The sequence below is a fragment of the Abrus precatorius genome, unplaced genomic scaffold (assembly GCF_003935025.1).
Source record: "Abrus precatorius isolate BTA unplaced genomic scaffold, Abrus_2018 Scaffold8, whole genome shotgun sequence".
Classification (NCBI taxonomy): Eukaryota; Viridiplantae; Streptophyta; class Magnoliopsida; order Fabales; family Fabaceae; genus Abrus; species Abrus precatorius.
Window position 1 is genome coordinate 9,181,085 of NW_020874428.1, and position 22,400 is coordinate 9,203,484.

The 22,400-nt window shown below is 32.9% G+C and overlaps 3 protein-coding genes across 4 annotated transcripts; all 3 read right to left on the reverse strand.

Annotated features, from left to right (window-relative positions):
* Positions 1 to 4,019: 4,019 nt before the first annotated feature.
* LOC113874182 (omega-hydroxypalmitate O-feruloyl transferase) lies at positions 4,020 to 5,402 on the reverse strand. Its single transcript, XM_027512406.1, has one exon. It carries the CDS (start codon positions 5,400 to 5,402, stop codon positions 4,020 to 4,022), a length of 1,383 nt encoding a protein of 460 aa, XP_027368207.1.
* Positions 5,403 to 8,886: 3,484 nt separating this feature from the next.
* On the reverse strand, positions 8,887 to 10,953 carry LOC113874183 (glucan endo-1,3-beta-glucosidase 8-like). The gene is made up of 2 exons (XM_027512407.1): positions 10,613 to 10,953; positions 8,887 to 10,009 (listed from the first exon to the last, which is right to left on the reverse strand). The coding sequence occupies exons 1-2, from the start codon at positions 10,951 to 10,953 to the stop codon at positions 8,887 to 8,889; spliced, it is 1,464 nt and encodes a 487-aa protein (XP_027368208.1).
* Positions 10,954 to 11,982: 1,029 nt separating this feature from the next.
* On the reverse strand, positions 11,983 to 22,036 carry LOC113847160 (protein DENND6A-like). Of its 2 annotated transcripts, XM_027476071.1 has the most exons (5): positions 21,909 to 22,005; positions 20,083 to 21,737; positions 19,721 to 19,913; positions 12,455 to 12,796; positions 12,016 to 12,372 (listed from the first exon to the last, which is right to left on the reverse strand). In XM_027476071.1, the coding sequence occupies exons 2-4, from the start codon at positions 21,588 to 21,590 to the stop codon at positions 12,575 to 12,577; spliced, it is 1,923 nt and encodes a 640-aa protein (XP_027331872.1). In that variant the 5' UTR covers positions 21,591 to 21,737; positions 21,909 to 22,005; the 3' UTR covers positions 12,016 to 12,372; positions 12,455 to 12,574. The 2 variants fall into 2 exon arrangements, with proteins under 2 accessions (XP_027331871.1, XP_027331872.1); XM_027476070.1 differs by having other exon boundaries at positions 11,983 to 12,372; positions 20,083 to 22,036.
* Positions 22,037 to 22,400: the final 364 nt, after the last annotated feature.

Here is a 22,400-nt window from a genome sequence, read left to right on the forward strand (position 1 = left end):
AAGTGTTAACGTGCAACCAAAAACTCTCTGCGTAACTACTTTTTCTCATAAAAGTGATAACGTGAAAATCTGGAAAATTTTATAAATACCAGAAGCGATCCGGAAAAAAGGGGATTCTGTTCATTTTCAGTTTTTTTAGTTAATTTCTGGTTAGAGGAAGTGAGAGAGAGGAGTGGGGATTCAGATCTTGGAGCTTCACGAAGAGGAATTGGAGTGGAGCAAGCTTCCATGGCGTTTATGAGTTTCTTCTTCTCTTCTTCTCTTTCTTTTTCTTCTTCTGCTGCCATGGCTGTGTAATTCGTTCATAGTTAGGGATTGTAGATCTGAAATGAACATGTTGAATTGATTTGGATCTGGATTTCAAGATTTGGAATAGATTGAGTGATTGATTCTGAACTTCACGTGTGAATTGAATGGAAATTTGATTAACTAAATCCAGAGGAACCTTTGTCAATGGAAATTGAATTTGTTCTTCAGATCTGAACTAATCACCGAGATTTTAGTTTTCTTAGGGATAAGGAACTTTGATCTTGCAATCTTTTGGTTTCTTACACTTAAAGCAACATTGAATTGAATTAGATCTAAGGAATTAGAATGGTTTAATTGAATGTTAGGTTCACTGAGTTAAGGAATTAACCTCTGAATAGTATAAAGTGAAACTGATTGTCATTCTTTCCAATTGCTTGTTAATTCAGAACTTTATTGATTAAACATTGGAGTTTTGGTGAAGCAATTCCCTAGCTATGGTTTCTCCCTCTGTTATCACATAACTGTGTGTGCATTGTCTTGTTTGCTGCAAGTTCATTTTACTTTTAATCGTTCCAGTTTGCTGTTATTAGATGTTACCACTCTCCTTACAATTTCGAAAAAGCTTAAATGGTTATAATTCTATGAAGTGATACTTGAATCTAAATTCCTTGTGGAGACGATATTTGGATCTTAATTTTACTCATCACTTGCTGCAATCCTAGTACACTTGCTAGTGTAGATTGCTAACAACAACTATCTATTATTCTAATTCCCTCCCTGGGTGCCGTCATTTGGGCTTCCTGAAATGGTTACGTAAGGATGAGTCTCTACATTCATTCCAGGCATACATACACAAAGAATCCAATAATACAAGTCAACATCCAACATGCATCATAAAATCGATTCAGTTACACATTCAACTTATGTTTATCTCTCTTTCCTTTCAGTACTCATTTCATACTCAGTTCCATTCTCAATTTCTACTGCCCCTGGGATCCCTTGAGGTCTTCCTTAGCATAGATAGTTGCTGGATAGTCACAGCTACACGGATATAACGTGTGCTGACCCAGCCCCTTTTAGCAAAAATGTGATTAGGAGTATAGGTCAGGAAACGAGTGTGAGGCATGTGGTACTCCTACTCTCATTTATAGTGCACAATTCAAGAGGAGTATCCACCACCCTCATTTCCCCAAGACTTTTCAGTCTTCTCCATCTTTCACACTTCCAGTGTACCTCTAAACTATCTATACTTGTCTTTTTCATATTCATTCTGATTTCCTTTCTTTTTCTCTTTTATATCTCATCTTTTTATGTCTCTTTCTATTTCATTATTTCATTATATATTACTTTCTCATTATCGAGGGTTATTCCTCTCGGGCTCAATACATCATACACATGCTCAAATTCACATAAAACATACTTATCATCTATAATTCCAAACATATTTTCAAACATCACAGAGCATGTTCTAAATACATCAATCATATATTATCATTCAATACATACTCATTTCAAGCATTTTCACTCATATATACAACAGTTCCTAACAATGATATAGAGCTCTCCTTACCGTGAGACGAAGTTTTAAAATGGATTTTGTGAAAGGTTCTGAGTGAAAGGACCAAGATTTTCCTAGATATCACAAAAGAGAACATTTTGAGAAAGGAGAAACTTAGAAAACACCCAAAAAGAAAAACAAAGCTCCAAGAACTTACTTGAAGTTGATTGATGAAGTTCCCAAGCTTGGATTTGTAAGAAACTTAAGGTTTTGGAGAGATTTTCTAAGAAGAGAGGGTTAGGGGTCGAGAGAACAAGAGAGAGCTCGAAACATGGATTGTAATCAAAGTTTTCTAACTTGGAAACCCTTAAATACCCCTAGACTCACGACATTCTCGCTACAGCACCTAAATTCTTGCTACAGCAAAAAAATCAGACAAAATTGCACTTTGTTGTCTGTCATTCTAGCTACAGCGAGAGCATCCTTGCTACAGCGATAGAGCATTAGAATGCTTGATTTTGGTGCTGATTTCTCGCTACAGTGAAAAATCCTGCAACTCACACATCTAAAACTCTCCTAATTTCAAGCAACATGCATTAACAACTCACATCAAGTATAAAACTAATAATTAATAAAGTAGAGATGTTACAAATTGGCCCAATCCTCATGAAAACGATAACTTTTTATAATCATTAAAAGAATTAGTACTTGTCATAGTTGTTTACATCTATAAAACAAATAATTAAGAACATATCAATTTTTCTTTATAATTTTTTATTAGTAAAAACATATATATGTTATATATGTTATATTTTTATTAATTATTAGAAAATTTTTTAGAATAAAGACTTAATTTAAATTATTAAAAATTAAAAATACTAAAAGTGTAATTAAAATAATATAAAAATATAGCATTAATAAAAAATAATAATCTTTTTAACTAACATCACTTACTCACAACTTTCTCACATTTTTTCTCACATACATAATATTTCTTACATTCTCATTTCACGCACCAGCATATACTCACACACAACCTTTTTAATTGTTCATACATATTTTACACTTTTTTTTAACACTCACTTTTATAAATTTAGGAATTATTGAACCTTGGGATAATTTTTCTTGATCATTCATGTTTGGAATTCTTAAATCTTAACGTTCTTTCTCTCTTCACTTTCACTTTGGCTTTTCTTACACATTTTTCTTTTATTTGTTGTGCTCTCTACATTTGTTTCTAACGAAAAATGAATACAAAAGTTTTGATTACCATCTCTATAACCTCTAGGTTCAATTTTAGGTCCCCTAGCTTCTTGTATTTTCTTCAAGGACTTGTTTGTCGTTATTTTGGCTACATGGTCTTTAAGAATAAGTATATTTATTGGTCATCATGTGCACCAAACAATTGCATGACTCCCAGGTCATCATAGATGCAATAGTATAGGCTAAAACCAATGCTAAATTCACCACAGAAAAAGTAACTTGAGTAATGATTTAGTGCATCTCAAGCACTTCGTATAGTTTGTTATTTGAAAACTTGGAGATCAAAGGTTCTCAGAGCTAGGTTTGAAGTTGTGAGGTCTCCTAGTTCAGCTAAGGCAAATATCAAATCTTGCTTCAATCATGAGTGCTCCTTGTTTGGGGTCCAAAAAAAACTTGAAATTTTCCATTCTTGGTCCCTTTAACCCTACTTGAGAAAGGGTAATAAGGCACTATAATATCAAATAGAGCAACACGTAGTATTTTATGCAAGTTTTTGGAAGGACTTATGGTGTCTAATTGATAAAAGTACACTATAGGTATAAAACACGTGCTCCAATCATGTCATCTAGGTTGGAAAGGTATAATTTTTTACCTTGTTTAACTAGAATAGGCCTTGATGGCATGATTAAATACAATTTTATATCATTTAATATAATATTTTAAAATTTTATTTATTATTTTCTTTTAAAAGAAAAAAAATGCAATTTTACATTCTTTAATTAGACTAGATTTAAATTTAGAAATAAATTAAATGAATGTTGATACAAGAATAACTAAAGATTAGATTACTTTTCTTCCATAACCCCATTCAATACTATTATTCTCTGAGAATGTGCATAATTTTTCTCTCTCAACCTAGTGCATATGTTGCTAGCACCAAACTACTTTCACATAGAACAATAATTACAAGAAAATATTGAATTATCAAAATGTATCAACATTGACACTTTATTAACAACATAAGGTCCAATAGGAACATAAGGTCTGAGAAGTCAAATTAGGACAAGGTTTATGTGAACATTGAATCAAGCAACAAGGCTTGTGTAAACTTGTGAGAAGCAGAGTCAGGCAAACATATGCACACAATCATAGAGCCACTACAATCAGCCTCCCCTTCAGGTAGAAAAACACAAACTTGAGGTGTTGGTGTTAAATCTATAGGACCAGCATAAAGTGGCCTACCCCACCCAAAATCTGCACACTTGTAGATTGAGAACCTTGTCCATTGAGTTATTGTTAGTTTACCACCAAACTCAAGTTGCCTAGGCCTATCCAACTCAACATAATCCACTGTGGATCTCAAATACTCCTCTGAAACACTTTGTCTTGCCTCACGAACCAAACGAGTAGTTTTTGGAAGTTGTCCATGCACAAGGTCTGAGACAGTGCTTGTTGTACATGCTACACATACAACATTGCCATAAAATCCTTCTCTCAAAGGTGGGTTTTTAAGCTTTTGACGAGCATTGACTGAAAATGTTAGCCTAAGATGGTAATCAAGTGGCCTTACATCAAGGGCTTTCACCCAAGATCTCCAAATAAGTGCTGCCATTGCATCAAAAGTGGTACAACCAGCAGCATCAAATGGCTGAGCTAGAGTTTTAACACAATTTTGAAACTCACGCTTGATCCTATAACACTTTTGAACTGGCTTGGTTTGCCACAATGTCATTGTGAGATTGGAACCCTCTTCAATTCTCATGAACTCCATGTGGGGAAACGTCACCATAGGTGGGTCACGAGGCCTAAACATTTCCCTGTCCCAACAAGGCTTAGGATCAATCACAAGTGTTCCTGTTCTTGCAGTGGCAGCCCATGCACCAAGGAATTGCATGGCTCCCAAGCCATCACAGATGCAATGGCATAGCCTCAAACCAATGCTAAAGCCACCACAACGGAAAAGGGTAACTTGAGCAATGACCAATGGCATATCAAGCACTTTGTATTGTTCTTCATTTGGAAACTTGAAGATCAAAGGTTCCCAAGATGGGTTTGGAGCTGTGAGATCTCCTAGTTCAACTAAGGCAATATCAGATCGTGCTTCAACCATAAGTGCTCCTTGTTTGGGTCCAAAAAACACTTGTAGTTTTCCATTCTTGGTCTCTCTAAGTCTGCCAGAGAGAGGGTAGTAAGGCACTAAAACATCACCTAAAGCATAACGTAGTATTTTTGTTATAGGTTTTTTAGAAGGATCTATGTTTTCTGATTGATAAAAGTACACTGTAGGTGTAAACACACGTGCTCCAATCATGTCATCTAGGTTGGAAAGGTATAAGCTTTCACCTTGTTTAACTGGAATAGGTGTTGATGGCATGACTGAATACATTTTATCTATGGTCACAGGAATGGTCACGTGATGAAGATGCAACTCTTCAACCCATGCAGGAGCCATGAGAAGGTGCTAAGGAGATTATGTGAAATGTTTGCATTTGTAGTGATAGAATTTGCTGAGCATGCAAAGATGGGGTAGCTTGTTTTGTAAAGAAAAAGAAAGAAGATGCAAAGAGACACTTGAACTAAATAAGATGTGGTTAGTGAAGATTTATAGGTGTGATATTGGTAGCACATTAATTATATGTTATTTCCCCCCACCCAACTACCATCTTTGTGTGACATGGTTATAGTTTTTCAAGTCAACATTTACAATAATTGACATGCACAAGCTTCTGTAAAAGCAATATTCTAGTAGACTTCATTACTTCAAAGTCACAACTTGATTTCAAGAATCGACAACAAAATTTTATCAATGTCAATTCATCTAAATTAGCTCCAAATGTTTATTTTGCATTTATAAATAAACAAAAAAGCATAAAATTAAATACCATTTGTGGGTTATTAAATTATTAGTATACTTATTTAGCTACAATATCTTACATCCTACATAAGTGAATTTTTCCTTTTACTTTGAAAAAATTAAAATAAAGATATTTTCTTTCAAATTAATTTTAACACTTTTAAAGGATTTTTTAAAGTTTTTTTTAATTTTATTTTCTTGTATATTAAAGTACTATTCAATAAGGTTTTATTTATCATTTTTTTATTTTAAAATAACCTTTCAAAAAATATTTTTTTTTTAATAAATATTGTCATTAATAAGTAAGTGGTTCTAATTTCCTTATTACAAGATACATAGGAATATAGATAAAAAAAAAATTCGTCAAGTCAATATTTTTAATGCCATCAAGGAAGTTTCTTTTTCTAAAAAATTTACACTTTTAAAGAATTTCATTTTGTTTGTAAACACAATAATAATGTTTTTTAAATATTTTCTTTGAGTTAATACATTTTAACATGTAACTTTGATTTTCTCAATGCAATTAGGAATATAGGAGAGGGGATGAAAATTTGCCATACCCAATTATTTTAAAAAAAAATTCCTTTTTTCTTTTCTTTTATTTCAAAATATTTTAAGAATATCAAAATACTTTACAAAAATTTTACTATTTTTAATAGATTTCTTTTAATAAATAAAAGAGATTCAACTTTTTAAGAATAAAATGCTAATATATTCTTCACGCATAATTAAATTCTTGAACTCATATATATTTCTTTTTTCAAATTTTTCAAAATTCTTTAAAGATTTTGTTGGAGATGCTTTCTTTCTTTCATTTTCAATTTACCTTCCCCAATCATGAACTTGATCGTAACTATTAGAATTTAGAAATAATTGAGTGCACTATTCAAATTTAGAACATGAATGTGAACTTAGCTTATCATTTAAAAAGCTTTCATTACTTCTTGGAATGTTAGAAGCTTGAAGAAACACATTAAAAATACTTGTTAGGGTGAAAACCTAAAGTGGTGGTTAGTATTTGGATCTTTAAGTCTAAACAAGTTTATGCAAAAATACTAAAAGTATAATACACATAGTCTATGAGATTTATTTAATAGTAAAAATATTGACTAAGAGTCAAGAATTGAACTTAACCTTAATAGTGTACTGTGAACTAGTATAACCATAATTTTTCTTCTCATTATATTTGTAAAACAAACATATTATATTTGTAGTTAAATTTATTTTTATCTAAATCTATATTATTAAAAATAGTTTGCAACCTTGATTTTATAAATTTTTTGAAAATAAATCACCAAGCATCAGTAGCAAATGAGTTCATTGTTAGATTTTCTAACATTAATATTAATATTTATATTAATTTATAGATTAGCATTATTAAAATTATCATAGCTATATTGTTATTAATTATGAAATAAAATAAATGTGTATAGTTATTATTAATTGTATAGATTTTGTGATTAGGCTTTTAGTATGAATGGTCTGTGATGGGTTAGGTCATTCTATTTGCCTAGTGAGAGGTTCCTACTCTTATCTGATTAGGTTTTTATATATAATTGTTGTCTCATTAGACAATTACTTGTGTGTGATAATAGTAATTAGATACGAGAGTAGTACACGCTCACTTGAGAAGAATGATTGCTTATGGATTGTGCATTCTCATCAGGTATGTGTTTAACGCAATTATTCAATTGTATATTGTTGAAATTATATTGAGATGTTATGATGTGTGTTATGTATGATCAATGGTATCTTTATAATTTTATGTAATGTTCTTCATACATCACTATTGCCCCTCAGCGGTAGCACCATGATCTCCATCCTAAAAAGAAAGAGTGAAGAAGACATCAATCAAAGAAGAAGAGGAGGAAGAAGGGAGAGAAAGCTAAAGAAAAAAAATGGAAGATAATGATGAATAATTATATGCTAAAAAATAAAAAATAAAAATATATTAATACCATAAATAGGAAAAAATCTAATTAAAACATTAAAAATTTGAACACAAAAGTAAAACAAAATAAATATTAAAAGATTAAATTAAACTAAAACAAATAAAAGTTAAGTACCAATCTACTGATATAGTTTAGATGATATAATGAAAGATCACATATGAATAACTCACTTGTATATTTTATTGTTCAAGAATTAATTATCACATTTTCTTATACAAAATAAATATTTTAATAAAAGTATGTTATTCAAGTTAATATATGTACATACTTAAAAAATATTAAACCCTTTAAAATTAATTTCACTCAATTTTAAACCAAATAATCACCTGTTGGAAGAGCAACAACACCAAGTTAATCCCTTCGATCTTAAATTCCCAATTAACATGCTGACAAATGTACTAACTTGGACAATTAGACTCAATATTTTTCCCAAACTGAGTCTCATGTTTAGATAATAATGATTTGTTGCTTCATGTTTTGGTAATAAATATTTCAATTTTCTTCTTAAGGAAACCAGCAATTTGATAATCTAATTCAAGTTACTTGGACTTTAAAAAAATAACTTGCGTAAACCTTTATATTTTCTTGTATTTGGAACAGTTCCCGGTTATAACCTTATTCCCTTCTCTACTTCTTTCTTTCTCTAGCTTTTTTTTTCCCTGTTCACTTGGATTTCTTTCAAAATAATATACTACTAATGCAGCACCAATTGATCTCGTAAAAAAAAAAAATTGCAGCACCAAGTGTAAACTTAGTCATTCAAGTGTAAGCAAGATGGAAGAAACAATCTTAGAAGTTGCTTACAGGACAGAAGTGCTGCGTACACGCCCATGATCACACATTTTTATATTTAATGTATCAAAAGTCACTTTTACATCTCAAAATATCACCTGTTAATTTAATTAGAGATTAAGATGAGCCAAATGTTAATCATTATAATTAAAGCATTAGTTAAGGAATTAAAAATGAAAATATTTTTTTATTAATAAGCATTATTATACCCTCTTACCATAATTTCTAATGTACTCTTAATGTAATTTTAAATAAAAAACTTCATTTATTATTTTCTAAATCAATACTATTAGCACTAAATCACACTTGATACTCAAATTGTTTCCTAAACCTGTCAGCTACAGCAAAAACATCACAAAAATATATACCTTCATAGCTTTCATAAGGATATCCGAAAGCCCTCCATGTGGAAACAAAGAAGAACTAGGAGAAATCATCACAGGGAATTGGCAGCCCTTTTCTGAAGGATCCTTATGTGTTACAGTAGCCAAACCAGAGAAATCACAATCCCAATCCCTCTGGTCATTTACTTGATAATACATATTGAAGGCATAAGATGCATTCCCTTGGAGATTCAAATTATTACAAGTAGAGCCAAAACCAAGGGCAGTACAATCAGAAAAGGTACAAGCATAGTCGATGCTATCAGCCAAATCGTTCAAGTTAGTAACATCTGGATCCAAGATACACCATTTCTTCTCCAGGTACTTTATACCTTCTACTGGGATAAGGCCCTTATCCTTATGCTTACCTGTTAAGTCTAATTCATACTTTGGCTTGCCATCAAACTCAAAAATTCCCCAGTGCCTCTCAAAGTTCCCAGGAAGAACACTTTTATCATTCTCATCAATGAGGCTGAACATATACAAGTCAATTATACCTTTCCTTTTAGGGGTACCATTGCCACTCAGAACATGTTTAATCAAACCCAGGTTGAACCGCTTTGCATTCTGGGCATTAGCATTCTTATCGCCATCAGTTGGCCACCCAACTTCACCAATTATAACCTGCATGTCAGGATATCCTGCCCTGTCTAAAGCCCACAAAAGGGTATCAAGATTTGCATCAAACACATTGGTGTAAAGTGCATTACCATCTCTAAGAGGCTTGTTATTTTTACTTCCATCAAAGAATGCAAATTCAAAAGGGAAATCTTCGCTGCCATATAGACTAAGGAAAGGGTAGATATTGACTGTAAAAGGTGCCTTGTTTGAATATAAGAATTGGATTATTTCAATAGTAAAGTCCCTTACTTCAGGCCTGAAGTCACCAGCTGATGGCACCGGATTTGAGTCAGGTGAATAGTAAATGTCAGCATTGAATGGAACAGTGACTTTGATCTTTGAACCAAACCCGGCATTATTGATTGATGCTTGTATATTCTTAAGAGCTGGCAGAGTTTTCTTTAGATAGGTCCCATTATATGCTTTAAGGAAAGGCTCATTACCCACGGCAACATACCTGCAAAAAAAACATACATAGCAAGCATAACCATGTAGAGTTAGGAACAGCTACAACATGACTTTATTAAAGCTTAAGCATACACCAATAGCTATTAGTTAACATCAACAACAATATACAATAAGGGATCTATTTCCAACTCTTTAATTGAAGCGCCAAAATCAGCTAGAGGCATATCCAGCTGATACATCGGAAAGCATGCTATCGAACTCCTTCCAGAAGATTAATAATAATTAATATGACTTAGGATACGATCAAGACTTTAACCAAGAAACACGAAAGAAAGCAGCAACTTCAATAAACAAACAAGTAACAATTTTGTTAATATTAGTCTTTAGAGTTAATTTTATGCAACTAAAGATAGTAAAATTTATTAAAATATATTTATTATACATCAAATGCATTTTTCCCCTAATAAACGTTTACTGTTGCCTAAAATAAACTAAAAAAACTGACGTTAAAATTTTATAATAAATAAATAAGTAAAACAATAGAGCAATATACATAAAGCCAATATATATCTGCTAGGAGAAGACATAAAATCATAAATATCCTATATATATATATATATATATATATATATATATTATAGGACTACTTAACTTGATTTTGACACCACCAGTGTACAAGTAACTGGTGACATTTTCATACACCCAAGCATCTGCAGCTTTAGGACTGTTACTTATTTTGTCCAACATGATGTTGGGTATTGCCAACATGACATCGATATCAGTCCCCATCAAAGCTTCCATAATCCACTCATCCGCATCAAACAGCTTCAATTTTCGGAACCCATTTTCCTTCAACATCTTAACCACCTTCTTAGGTGGAAGCTGGTGGGTTGACATGGTTCCCCAATTCACACCAATCCAAGCAGAGCCACTCGAGACCATAGTTGAGATCACAAGGAAGAATGCCACTAGGTACCCACAATTTGGAGCCATTTGTTTTGTTAGTTTTTGTGGGTTTTGAAGGGTGTGCTTGGACTTTGCAATGATTATTAGAATGATGATGACGATGATGGGACAGAACCTCCAAATCAATAGAATGAAATGGGAATGTATCTATTCTAGGGAGCAGAAATTTATATAGCTCAATTTCTTAGTGCTTGTATTTTAGTGCCTTCACGGAGAAGGTGAACAAAAAAATTGAGTTCTTTAAATTTTTGCTTCTGAATTCTTTTTTCCCCCTTTACAAGTGCAAAAGCAAAAAATAAAAAAAGGAATGGGAAAATGAGTGATATACTGATCGAAATGGTAAAGTAGTTTGTATGAGCAAACTAACTTAGATACTACTCAATTCTGTATTTGAACATCTAAGTTGCATGAAGATATGTTTATTTATACTACTCAATATCGGCATTATTGTTGCTCTAAAGGAATTGAGCATACCTTCAAAAACAAACAAGGTCTAAATATAATTGTCACTACTTCTAATAAAAAGTCCATGTAGTTATCTCTATAGAAAATAACGTGCAATGATTGACCCAGTAGATATTTTAATTTATTGTCTAGAACCGTTCAATGTATTTTCTAGGCTATACAATGCTATACATGTTTTGCCAAATTCCGTAGGCAAAGATTTTCAATATACAATTTTCCAAAAGCCTGTTTTTAGAACGAAGGAATATTACTTGAAATGCAAGGATGAGCTTTGCTCTGGAACTATATTACCTCTTTCTATTCATTCTTTAGCTCACTTGATCTCCAAACTATTTATGTCGGGTACAGATTTAACTGGGTAGGAATGATCATTGAAGACTAACCCTTGCATTTGCAAAGACGAATAAGCATTTGAAGGTTACTTTGTGAATGTGTATGAGCAACGCGTATTTCTTTCTTATAGATAATATCAATCTAGAAACAGCACCACAATACTGGTTTAATTATTTAATATGCCCTTTAAAATATTAATAACATGATCTTCTCAACTCCCTACAATTAATAAAAAATTATCAGAAATCACAGTTATAAACATACATAATTTTGAGTCGTAATAGAATTTAACTGAAGTATGTTATCTACGATTTCTTCTGCAAAGTATTAATGAGTCTAGATAAATTACAAAGTATATGAATCGCGCCTCAGACGACACGTTGCATATGTTGAGAAACATTTGGAAATGTAAACAAATCTGGAAGACACCATTACCGAAAGCTAACACAATCAATAATTTACAATTTGATCTTTTAGGAATAGGAACAACATGAAGCCTCAATTTCTGAGAACAAAGGCAATTAACAAAACCTCACACGTATAAACATCAAAAGGAATTTTCATCCACTTTTGCCAAGAGAGAAGTTACATCACGCAGGCAGCTTGAAGTGTATTGATTAATCAATATAAATTGCAGTGACTGCACAGCTGTTTATTTGATGAAAGTCAGCAAATATGTTCTAATGAAGTGATTTAAAAGCAATTAATGAAGGATGAAAATGAGTCTTACCTCACATGACTTGTCATGAATAAGAACAATCAGATGGAAGTAGTCCAACATTAATTTGTCCTTCGGCAGCACGAGAAGATCCTATAAACAACCATAACCACAAGTTTCCGGTTTTTCCCATTACCTGGGTGAAGTAGCTGATACAACCGCAACTTGTATGAGTGGACGCCCAGGAAGTTTTGTCAATTCTGGACTCCCTTGAAGAAGGGATGCCCTTTCTGGATTTGAAAGCATAAGTTGTTGCATATCCTTTGGAAGTACATTGAAAACGGCCTGAAGGTCTCCTCTTAATTTCTGACAAGTTGCCAAGGAATCAACGCCATCTTTTCCAGATTGCTGCAGCTGATAAATGCATTTAAGAAGATGAATAAAGATGAATAAAGCACTGAATATGATTTTTACAGAATAAATAATCCTATTGAGTAGGTGTGTGATGTCCTTTAGCATATTATGAAACAAATACTTATATGTTGCCTTGCACGTAGTATACTACAAAACGGCCACTAAACATCATTTCTCCTTTACTCATAGGTAAGGGTATGCTTGCACGATGAAAATATGTGGAAGGCTTTAAATATAGTATGGAATTTCATTTCAATTCACCCTAAGCCTCTTGGTATCCAATGTGCAATCTCGTTCTTATTAACAAATAGCATGAATGACCCAACATGCAATCACTTAGAAAAATATATCTCCACAATATCCAAGAAAAAAAAAGAAGATAAATTATACAACATAACAGTAGACAAGTATGAAGCCATTTTTGAGTCTTCTTAAAACATTTAAACAAGTGTCTCGCATTGCATCTCCTATTCCTCATTGCCTGGTAAAAAATGAGTAATCTATCAGTATGTGGAATGTTTTCTAATCACAACATCCTTAGCCAGCTCCGAGGTCTTCAACTTTCAATGCTACTGATCATTCTAATCATGTTTCACTGCTAAGTCTCACTTTAGGAAACCAGAAAACCTTGAGATATCAACTAGCATACATGCAAATGAATAACATCCTAAATGAATAAAAGCTTTCAATTGCACAGCGCCACTAGGTTAAGTGAACTAAAATTACTAGGCCAAGGGCACCAAATTTTGCACTTTTGGTCTAGCACATAACCAACCTATATACTCTTCAGACTTCGCTAAGTTTATGCTCATCTCTTAGAGCCTGAATACAAGTAAATGCATGTGCAAGTATGCATCATATATAGAATACTAATCATGAACTGCTTGGGCTTGTTTAAGCTTGAGCACAAATGTTTAGTTTGAATGTGCTGAAGTTCAACATATAGTTTAACTAAATAAGCTCGAGCATACTAGCATTCAATTAGGGGTAGCTCATTTACGTTCATACTTTGTACCTAACTGATTATAAAACTCGCACTTAATATTGGCTTCATTTTCAGAAGCACAAAGCAAAGCTAAGTTTCATCTCACACTAGCAGTGAACACTACTGAAAGATATGAGAACTATGGGCCAGTATGAACCCAGTTATTGATCCTTGTAAATGAGGCATCAATGCTTATCCTCTGACCAAGATATATTCTCATTCAACAAAAAGAAGACAACAATGTACTTGTTTCATACTTCTCAGAGGATCAGAAGTCCAGTCAGAAAGGAATTCCTCATGTAATTTGATTCCAAACATCCCAAATCCAGATATATTACTAGGCCCAGACCAGACAAGATTCTCTCCCTCATAGTACCAGCAAATTAATAGCCAAAAATAGAAAAAGAAATCCATTTTATAAGACGCATTTTTCCAAGGGACACAAGGTTCCTATCAAGAACACATTAACATCAGACCTGAAAATTAACCACTTTAAGTTCCAGACAGACAAATGTGATGGGACAAATCATTTCCTTCTAGTTACTACAATGGTTCCACAGCACCATAATTTTAAGTTCCTCTCGGCAGAAGGTGTGGGAAGAAATGGAAAGTGAACAGGTATATCAAAGTACTATATAATAATAGCTTATTGCAAGTTATGTCAATTCAAATTTGTCATAATAATAAGTGAAATCCTATATAACTTTGTGGTTTCTACACATTTCATAATTTTAATTAAATATGATTCCTCCAATTTTATTTACATCATAGCTTCATGATACTAAGAACCAGCGCAGAATTAATGACCCCCAGCTCCGTAAACTTTTTCATGCAGTCCTTCAGTTATTGGGAAGTTTTGCGTAAATGATATAATCATTATTATACAGGATTCACCTATTTGTAATAAAAGAGAAAAAGTTTAAAGAAAGCAAAAGAAAAAGGGACTTCAAAAGTTTCATGCTATATGCTTGGTCTGAGGCCCTCACAATAAATCTTGGCTCTGCCCCTGTTCAAAACAGAATCAAAGTAGCCCCCCCATAATAGAAAGGAAAACATTCCAGACAAGTAATTCTTTTAGAGAGCATTTAGTGTACGAAATCATTTTTAGTTCCTGGGAATTACATTTTAGGAATATTATTAGTTTCAAAAATATACTTTTACTCTCTATGATAATTCATAAATTTTATTTACGCTATTAACTAAATTTATGCTTATTTAAAAATTAAATTAAAGTTTAAAATAAAAGAAAATAATATAAGGCATTTATAATAAGAGAAATGGGTACATGTGAGTATAAAAAAAATAACCTAATAGGATAGCAATGCGATGCAGCCGAACTCAAAAATGGTATAGCAGGATAACCATTATTCAGAAGATTTGGAATAACCTAATATATATATATATATATATATATATGCTGAAAAAAAAATTAATATCCAAATTAAAGACAGTCATAATTAATTATCAAAAATGAAAGTTAACACCCATTAATAACAAAAAATAAAAATAAAAAATTGAACTAGTTTAAGCCTCAATGCTTAAGAGTTTAGAATCACTAAATATTCAAACATAATTTTTTTAATAAGTATCATCATATTCATTGCTAAAATCTTTCGTCTCTGCATTTCACTTTCATCACTACTCTTATAGACCTCTTCTTTCAATGTCTTCATCATCACAATTTTCTTCTTTTCCAACAACTTCCTTTTCCTTGCCCTTAGCTCTATAAGAATAAGAAACAATTACAATTGTCTTATTTGTTAATCTTGCTTGTCACTTAGTGTAGGTTATAGCTCAATAGCCTAAGTTGTATTGGCAACAACTCCCCAAGTCAAGTTATCATAATAAACAAGTTATCTACAATACCTTCTTCATCATCTCTGCCTATTGCTCCTAGCAACCACTCAATACTATCATCAACATTCTTTAAGAGAATGAGATCCATCACATTATGACACTCAAAACATTCTTTAAAAGCTTGATTATATTTAATAAAAAAACAAATCTTGCAACCTTTATAACAAGAAAAATATTAGTATCACACTTTCACTATTATTAGACCAAGCACCTTAAATTGAAGTTGTTTGACATTTAATTATGGATTCAAAAGTACTCCAATTTTGCTCACATCCAAGTGTACTACCAAGTCAAACTCATCACTTTAATACCAATGTTTTTTGTAAATATGGCATGTGTGGTCCATAGTTCTTCACTATTCAACTGCAAGTTATGCAACAACTTATTAACACTATCATCTACATAATTACATAATGATAAAAAATTAAACTAATCTTTTACCAAAAGTCAATGTAGTCATTTGTCTTATTGTTGCCTTCAAAACAAAGAGGTCTTCAACTTTTTTTAATATTGACAACTCATTTGAGTACTGTGTATATCTTTTTCACCTGTAGACAATCTCACAATGCATTTACACAAGTCCTTCATCACTTCAAGATCATTTTCAATTTTTGAAATTACCATAAAAAAAATTGAGGATTGAGATAATGACCTATAACATGCGAAGGATGAGATAATGACCTGGAACACGCAAAGGATGATAAAGTTGATGCTCATTTTCGATCAATTATGGCAAAAATCTCCTTATACTTGTCTTCATTTCCTTTGAATGCATTTTGAATAATTTTATTGGCCTTATCCATTGCTTCATATGTGTAAATCATTATAGGATTTTTTTTCATTATCAAAAAGCCTAAGAACTTGCATAAAGGGCTCCATAGCCTTAAGAGTGTAAACAACATTCTAAAAAGAAGGCATGAGCACAATATCAATTGCCTTTTTTTCTTTAGCTTCTTTGACTATCTAGGACCTTAACCACTCATTTGAAGTAAACATTTTTCTAAGGTTGTTTTTTTATTTTTACCATGCCACCTTTGTGATGTGAGGAATATTGTGGCAAATCTTGTATACTCTAACTCATTTTTAAGAAAAGAAACTCTACTCTCATGATAGTTGGGAGACTTTAAGTGTGGCCCATAATTTCCAATAGCTTCAATCATTAACTTGAAGCTTTCTAAGTGCACAACATTTAAAGTAATTTCATTCCTATAAAGGAATCGCCTTATGCACTGAATTGCTCTTGCTCTTGCCTCATCATCACAAGTGTCAATAATACTTGTTTGTCTTTATGTCTTTCCAAAGCACTCGATATTATAGGTCTTTTTCTACTACATATAGTCAAAATTTAGTCCAACTCTTTGTCCTTATCATTATTTTCTTGATGCTCAACCAAGTATGCATCTTTCTCAACTTTTTTCTTCACATAGGCTGCTTTTAGTATTTCTTTCACATCTTTAGCAATCATTGGACAACTATCAACATCTCCCCTCACTCTCATTTGATGTCTTTAGGTAGTTTTGCACTTTTGCCACAAAAGTCACAAGTAACAGCCTTTCTATTTTTTATGTCTTTCAAACTATTCCATTACCAACTTATATCCAAGTTATTGTTAACTTCACCAATGCACAAGAAGAAATTGAGATAAGGCAAAGTTAAGATTGTGTTATTTCCTGAGACTGATAGGGAGTAGCTATTAATTTCGTTCCAAACATCCAAATTTCAATCATTTAGAGGGGTTCTCAGAAGTTAAAACATAACAAAGAAGAAAAGCATAGCAAAATAGAGTGGTCTCAACAAAAAAATGCCCTCAACATAGATGGTCTCACCAGAAAACGTGTGGGTTTCACTATAAATGAAGATGACTGAACTTGGCTAGAAATAGTGAACAGCTTTGGCTGGAGAACAGCCCCTAACGCAGATGGCTCACATCAGAAATGAGTAGGTCTCGCCAAAGATGAACAAAATGATTAGAATTCAGCAACAAATGGTGACTTGCACCAGATTTTGGCCAGAAAGGATGTCAGTTACTGTGAAGTGCACAGGATGAAGCAAATGTTGTTGGAGATGTGAGTGAGAACACCTAGGGTCAAGATTGTTGAGACAGAATGATACAACAATGTGCAGTAGACACCCGCAATGTAAAAGGGGGGTAACGCCTTAAAATCCTTCTAAAATTAAGAAAACGAGGGTAAATTTGACATTTTTGTCACACAGTAGATAGCAGCCACTCTAGCCGTGATTTACGACAATTCGTGCCGCTCCTCCAAACACTACACAAAACCACAAGGCAATTCACACTGTGGCAGCAGGGAGCCTGTTAGAGACAAGTTTCCGGAAGGGCTGAAAGTCTATAAGCGGCAAAACTATAGGAGAGGAATTAGGAAATAGGCTATTATATTCTGTTATAAGTAGTTTAGGATTTATCTTTTGTTATTGTTTTCTGTTTTCAGTAGTTTAGGATTTATCTTTTGTTATTGTTATTGTTTTCTGTTTTCAGTAGTTAGGAGCATGATTTTAGGAAACAGAATAGTTTAAATAATGGGGTTGCAGATGGGAATAGGCATCTTGGATAATTACTTCAGTCTTAGGGCACGGAGCCGCTTGAGAGCTCTCTTTTCATTGTTGTTTTCTGCTCAACTGAGCCAATTCAATACATACTTTAACATTCTGTTTCTCATACCTATCAGAGCCATTGCACACTGCCGCTATTGCACACTTTTGAATACTATGATATATGTATGTATATATGTATAATATAACAATGGTATTAGCTACACTGTCACCTAATTTTATTAATATAAGTGGTGAGGGTTACAAAATTTCAATCATAATGATTTCAAATAATTTTCAATTATAATATCGAATTAACAATAAAAGTTTGGAATAGACAATGACAAGAGGGAGAGACAACATAATTTAGGTTTATATTTAAAAACATTGAGGGATAAAACTGTAATTTATATTATAAAAAACTTTTTGACTTCATGAGAATTTTAGATTCTCACCCCTCCCATAAAAATATTTTCTTGAAAAACTTAATTAAAATAGTATTGCTGGAAATGCTAGTGTCTTGGGAATATTTCTTAGAGTACTCATACCACATATGAGAATTTAACATTCTTAACTTAAGATTATTGAAAAACTTAAAAGAATCTCTCTACCAGAAACCCCCCTAGTATGAAGATGATGTCATGCCATAAATTTCAAAGTTTAACTATATATGATCTTTTTACAGAATAATAGAAAAAATAATCAAGATGTTATAAAACAACAGAATTTTAGACCACTACATAAGGTTGGCTACATGGATCACACAATATTTTTGAACTCAATAAAAAATGGTAGGGTAACCAAAATGGAAAAAAAAAAGTATTGGAATTATATATGACCGTAAATTCCTTATCAAGCTCAAATGAAAGTTCATTGAATTGCAATACAACTAACTATTCTCTATAGTGAATGTTGGTCTTTAAAGGAACAACAAGAGAAAAAAGTGAAAATAACAAAAATGAGAATGTTAAATTAGATGCATGCCCATACAAGACATAGCAGGATAAGAAATGATTGTACATGATAAGAGATTGGAGTAACACCTATTAAAGAGAAGATGATAGAAAATATGGATGACAATTAACTTCTCTGATCCTAGTGGTAGATCAAAGTTGACGATTTTGTAAACCTTGAACCAAAAAGGGGAGAGCAAGATGGAGAGAGATCACATAGTTATAATATACTTCTACCTGAACTTGGGCATCACTCAAAGTCTATATATGGCCTTTCAATTTGATCATTCATCTAGATGGATAAAATATCACATAAACAAATAGTAAATAATAAAGTCCCAATAAAAAAATATTTATAACTCAGGATCTATAATGATAGATATTAAGTCCTTTGCAATTGCAAAAAATGAAAGTATCATCACATCATGGATTCATCTCGATATATTAATGAAAACAATAACTAATTAAATATAGATATGGATACAGTGCATTTTATTCATTTATTCATGTTGGGAAAAGATCAAGGCTTGCTTAACCAACAGCATACATTTACTTGAGGATCCCAGGAGAACAGATTACCTGCATTTCCCTGAGGAGAAGCCTCTCTATCTTGTTGAATGAATCCACAATTTCCAACTCAGACAGTCTAGAAATAAGCAGTTGAATGTCAGTTTTCATTCTTGCTTGCCTCCACAATCTATCTTGTTCTTGTTCAGCAACAGCACGTCTTCTCTGAAACCATGGCATAAAGTTGGGTCCATTCAGGAATCGCCTAAAGAGAGCATTCAAGTACAATCATGTGAAGATCGATAATAAATCTAATTTGCAAAGATCAGCAAATTTAGAACAAGATCGTAATATAAATTGCAAAAATACTATAATACATAGAGGTTGGTAGAAAATGGTAGTACATGAGATAATAGAGCAAACTAAGTTATTACCTGTACAAGTCAAGCCAGTTAGATCTCATTCGCTTTAATATAAACTTCCCTGGACCTCTTGCTGATAAACTTGTGAGAAATTCATCGGCATTGAATGGAGGTAGAGAAGGAGGATCTACATAAGGAGAAGATCCTTCAGATGGTGTTGTAGTCCTAAAATATGGGCTAAAAGGAGCCAAAAAGTTATTAGTAAGCTCCAAGAAATGTCTCCGTAATATTTCATTGTTCACAACAGACATTGACTCCTCAACTCTTGGTGACACCCCAGCATCTATAAGCCTATTTAAGATAGAAGTATCTGGCTTAGTTGTTGCAGAATAGGTACTCCAAATTGCTTCCTTATGTTCTGTCATGAGACAAAGCGGACCATCTTTCCGCAGCTTAACCGCACTCAATAAACTCGAAGGAGAGAACTTCTTTAGGGAAAGTTGTTGAAACCCAAGACCTTCCACTCTACCAGAAACTCTGCCAGTAGAAGACCTAGTTGAAAGGGGAACCCTATTTGAATTAGGAGGAGGGTTTCCAACTGAGATAACATGTGGAATGTTTCGGAGAGCTTTGAGAAAAAAAAGGTTTGTCACCCCTAAAATCATTGGGGGGAAAGCTTCTCCTTCTTGAACTGAGTTTAAGTGTGCAAATACTGGGTCATGAATTGTAAAATAAGGCCGGAAATCAACACTGCAAAATAATGGTGCAACCAAACTCACAAGACTGGCAACAGCCTCACAACATTGGGGAGGAGTTGGGGCAATGACGAGCATAGGTTCACCAATAAGTAACAATTCCCATAACAGCCAAAGCTGCAGCAAAAGGCCGCGGAACGAACCAAAAAGATCAGAATCATGAAAAAGACCATGCGGGACACTCTGATTATTAGGAACAAAAGATACCACAGAAGAAGCAGCCTCTTCAAAAGATACTCCAGTCTCAGTCTCAACAGGCAAACTATGAGCAGGCGGCAAGTTCACTTTAAGAGCTGCATTTCCAATAGGAAGATCCATCACCTTCCCAGGGACAGGAACAGGCCATTTTGAAACATAAGCAGCTATATGCTCCAATGCTTTCTTACCAATGTCAAAAAACAAAGGACCTACAATTTGCAACAAAGGTCTAAACACACTTGAATAAGGAGTGTGAGACAAAATGACCACAGACTTCTGCTCCCCACCTCTCTTCAACCTCTCATCGTGTCTCTGCCTATTAAACACATAACCATACAAGTATTTAAAACCATCATTGCAGCGCCTGCGAATTCGGAAAAAGAAGATGCAGTCGTGAATGCTGGAGCGGTTTTGGTGCTGTGAAACAGAATCAGGAAAGGAACTATAAGCAATTTCAAGTTCCTCATCATGGGAAAGACAACCCTGCGGGTAACACTCTTCTACGAGCTGCCCTTGTTCAAGATCAAACCTTATAACACAAAAAGCAACAACCCATCGTTGCAATGATTCTGAGTCAACACTCGGACTCACTTCCGTTCTCACTGAAAACGAAGGGGACCTACTCATATCTTCTAAAAACACACAAAAATTGTATTATAATGTAAACTACAAAACCAGCACCATCTTCAGAATTGGGTTTTGCTCATGACGCTAAAAGTGCAAGAAGCAGGATCCAGAAGTGATTGATGAAGATCTGGGAAAGGAAAGGGGTACCTGAATATATGATGGATCCGAAATTGAGAGGAAGAGTGGGTCCAAAATCCAAAATCCAAAATCCAAAATCCAAAATCCAAAATCCAAATCGAATTGGAGAAATTGTGTGACAAGTGTAGGGATTGGGAGAAGAAGAGGGATTTCCTCAGAATTAGAATTAGTTAGATTTACAGAAAGGATATGTCTGTCGGCTTCCAACTCTCCATTCCAAATCCAAGCTGCCGTTTGTTAGAAAAGCCAGAGGAGCTAAAATTTTGGTGACTTTTTTTAATTCAAACGAGGCAACTACTTGCAAGTTACAACACTTTTTTGGTGCTATATTATTTATTTATCAACTATTTTATCAGAAAATTAATCATTGATTTAAATGTTTTTCCTATGTGAGTTATATTTGCAAACTTTATATTAATTTAAACTTATTTAATTTATTATTAATAATATACATCAAAATTATTTTAATATATGTTTAAAATTAATATATATATATATATATTATTTTCTTTTTTGACAAATAATATAAGTAAGATAAAATAATTTTATATCTGAATTAATACAAAAATTATACTTTAAATAAAAATAGTGATCACGATCTATATAAATTTATCTTTCTTTGATATAAAATTTTAAATTTTTTAAAAACTTATTTATGAATTTAATTAAAAT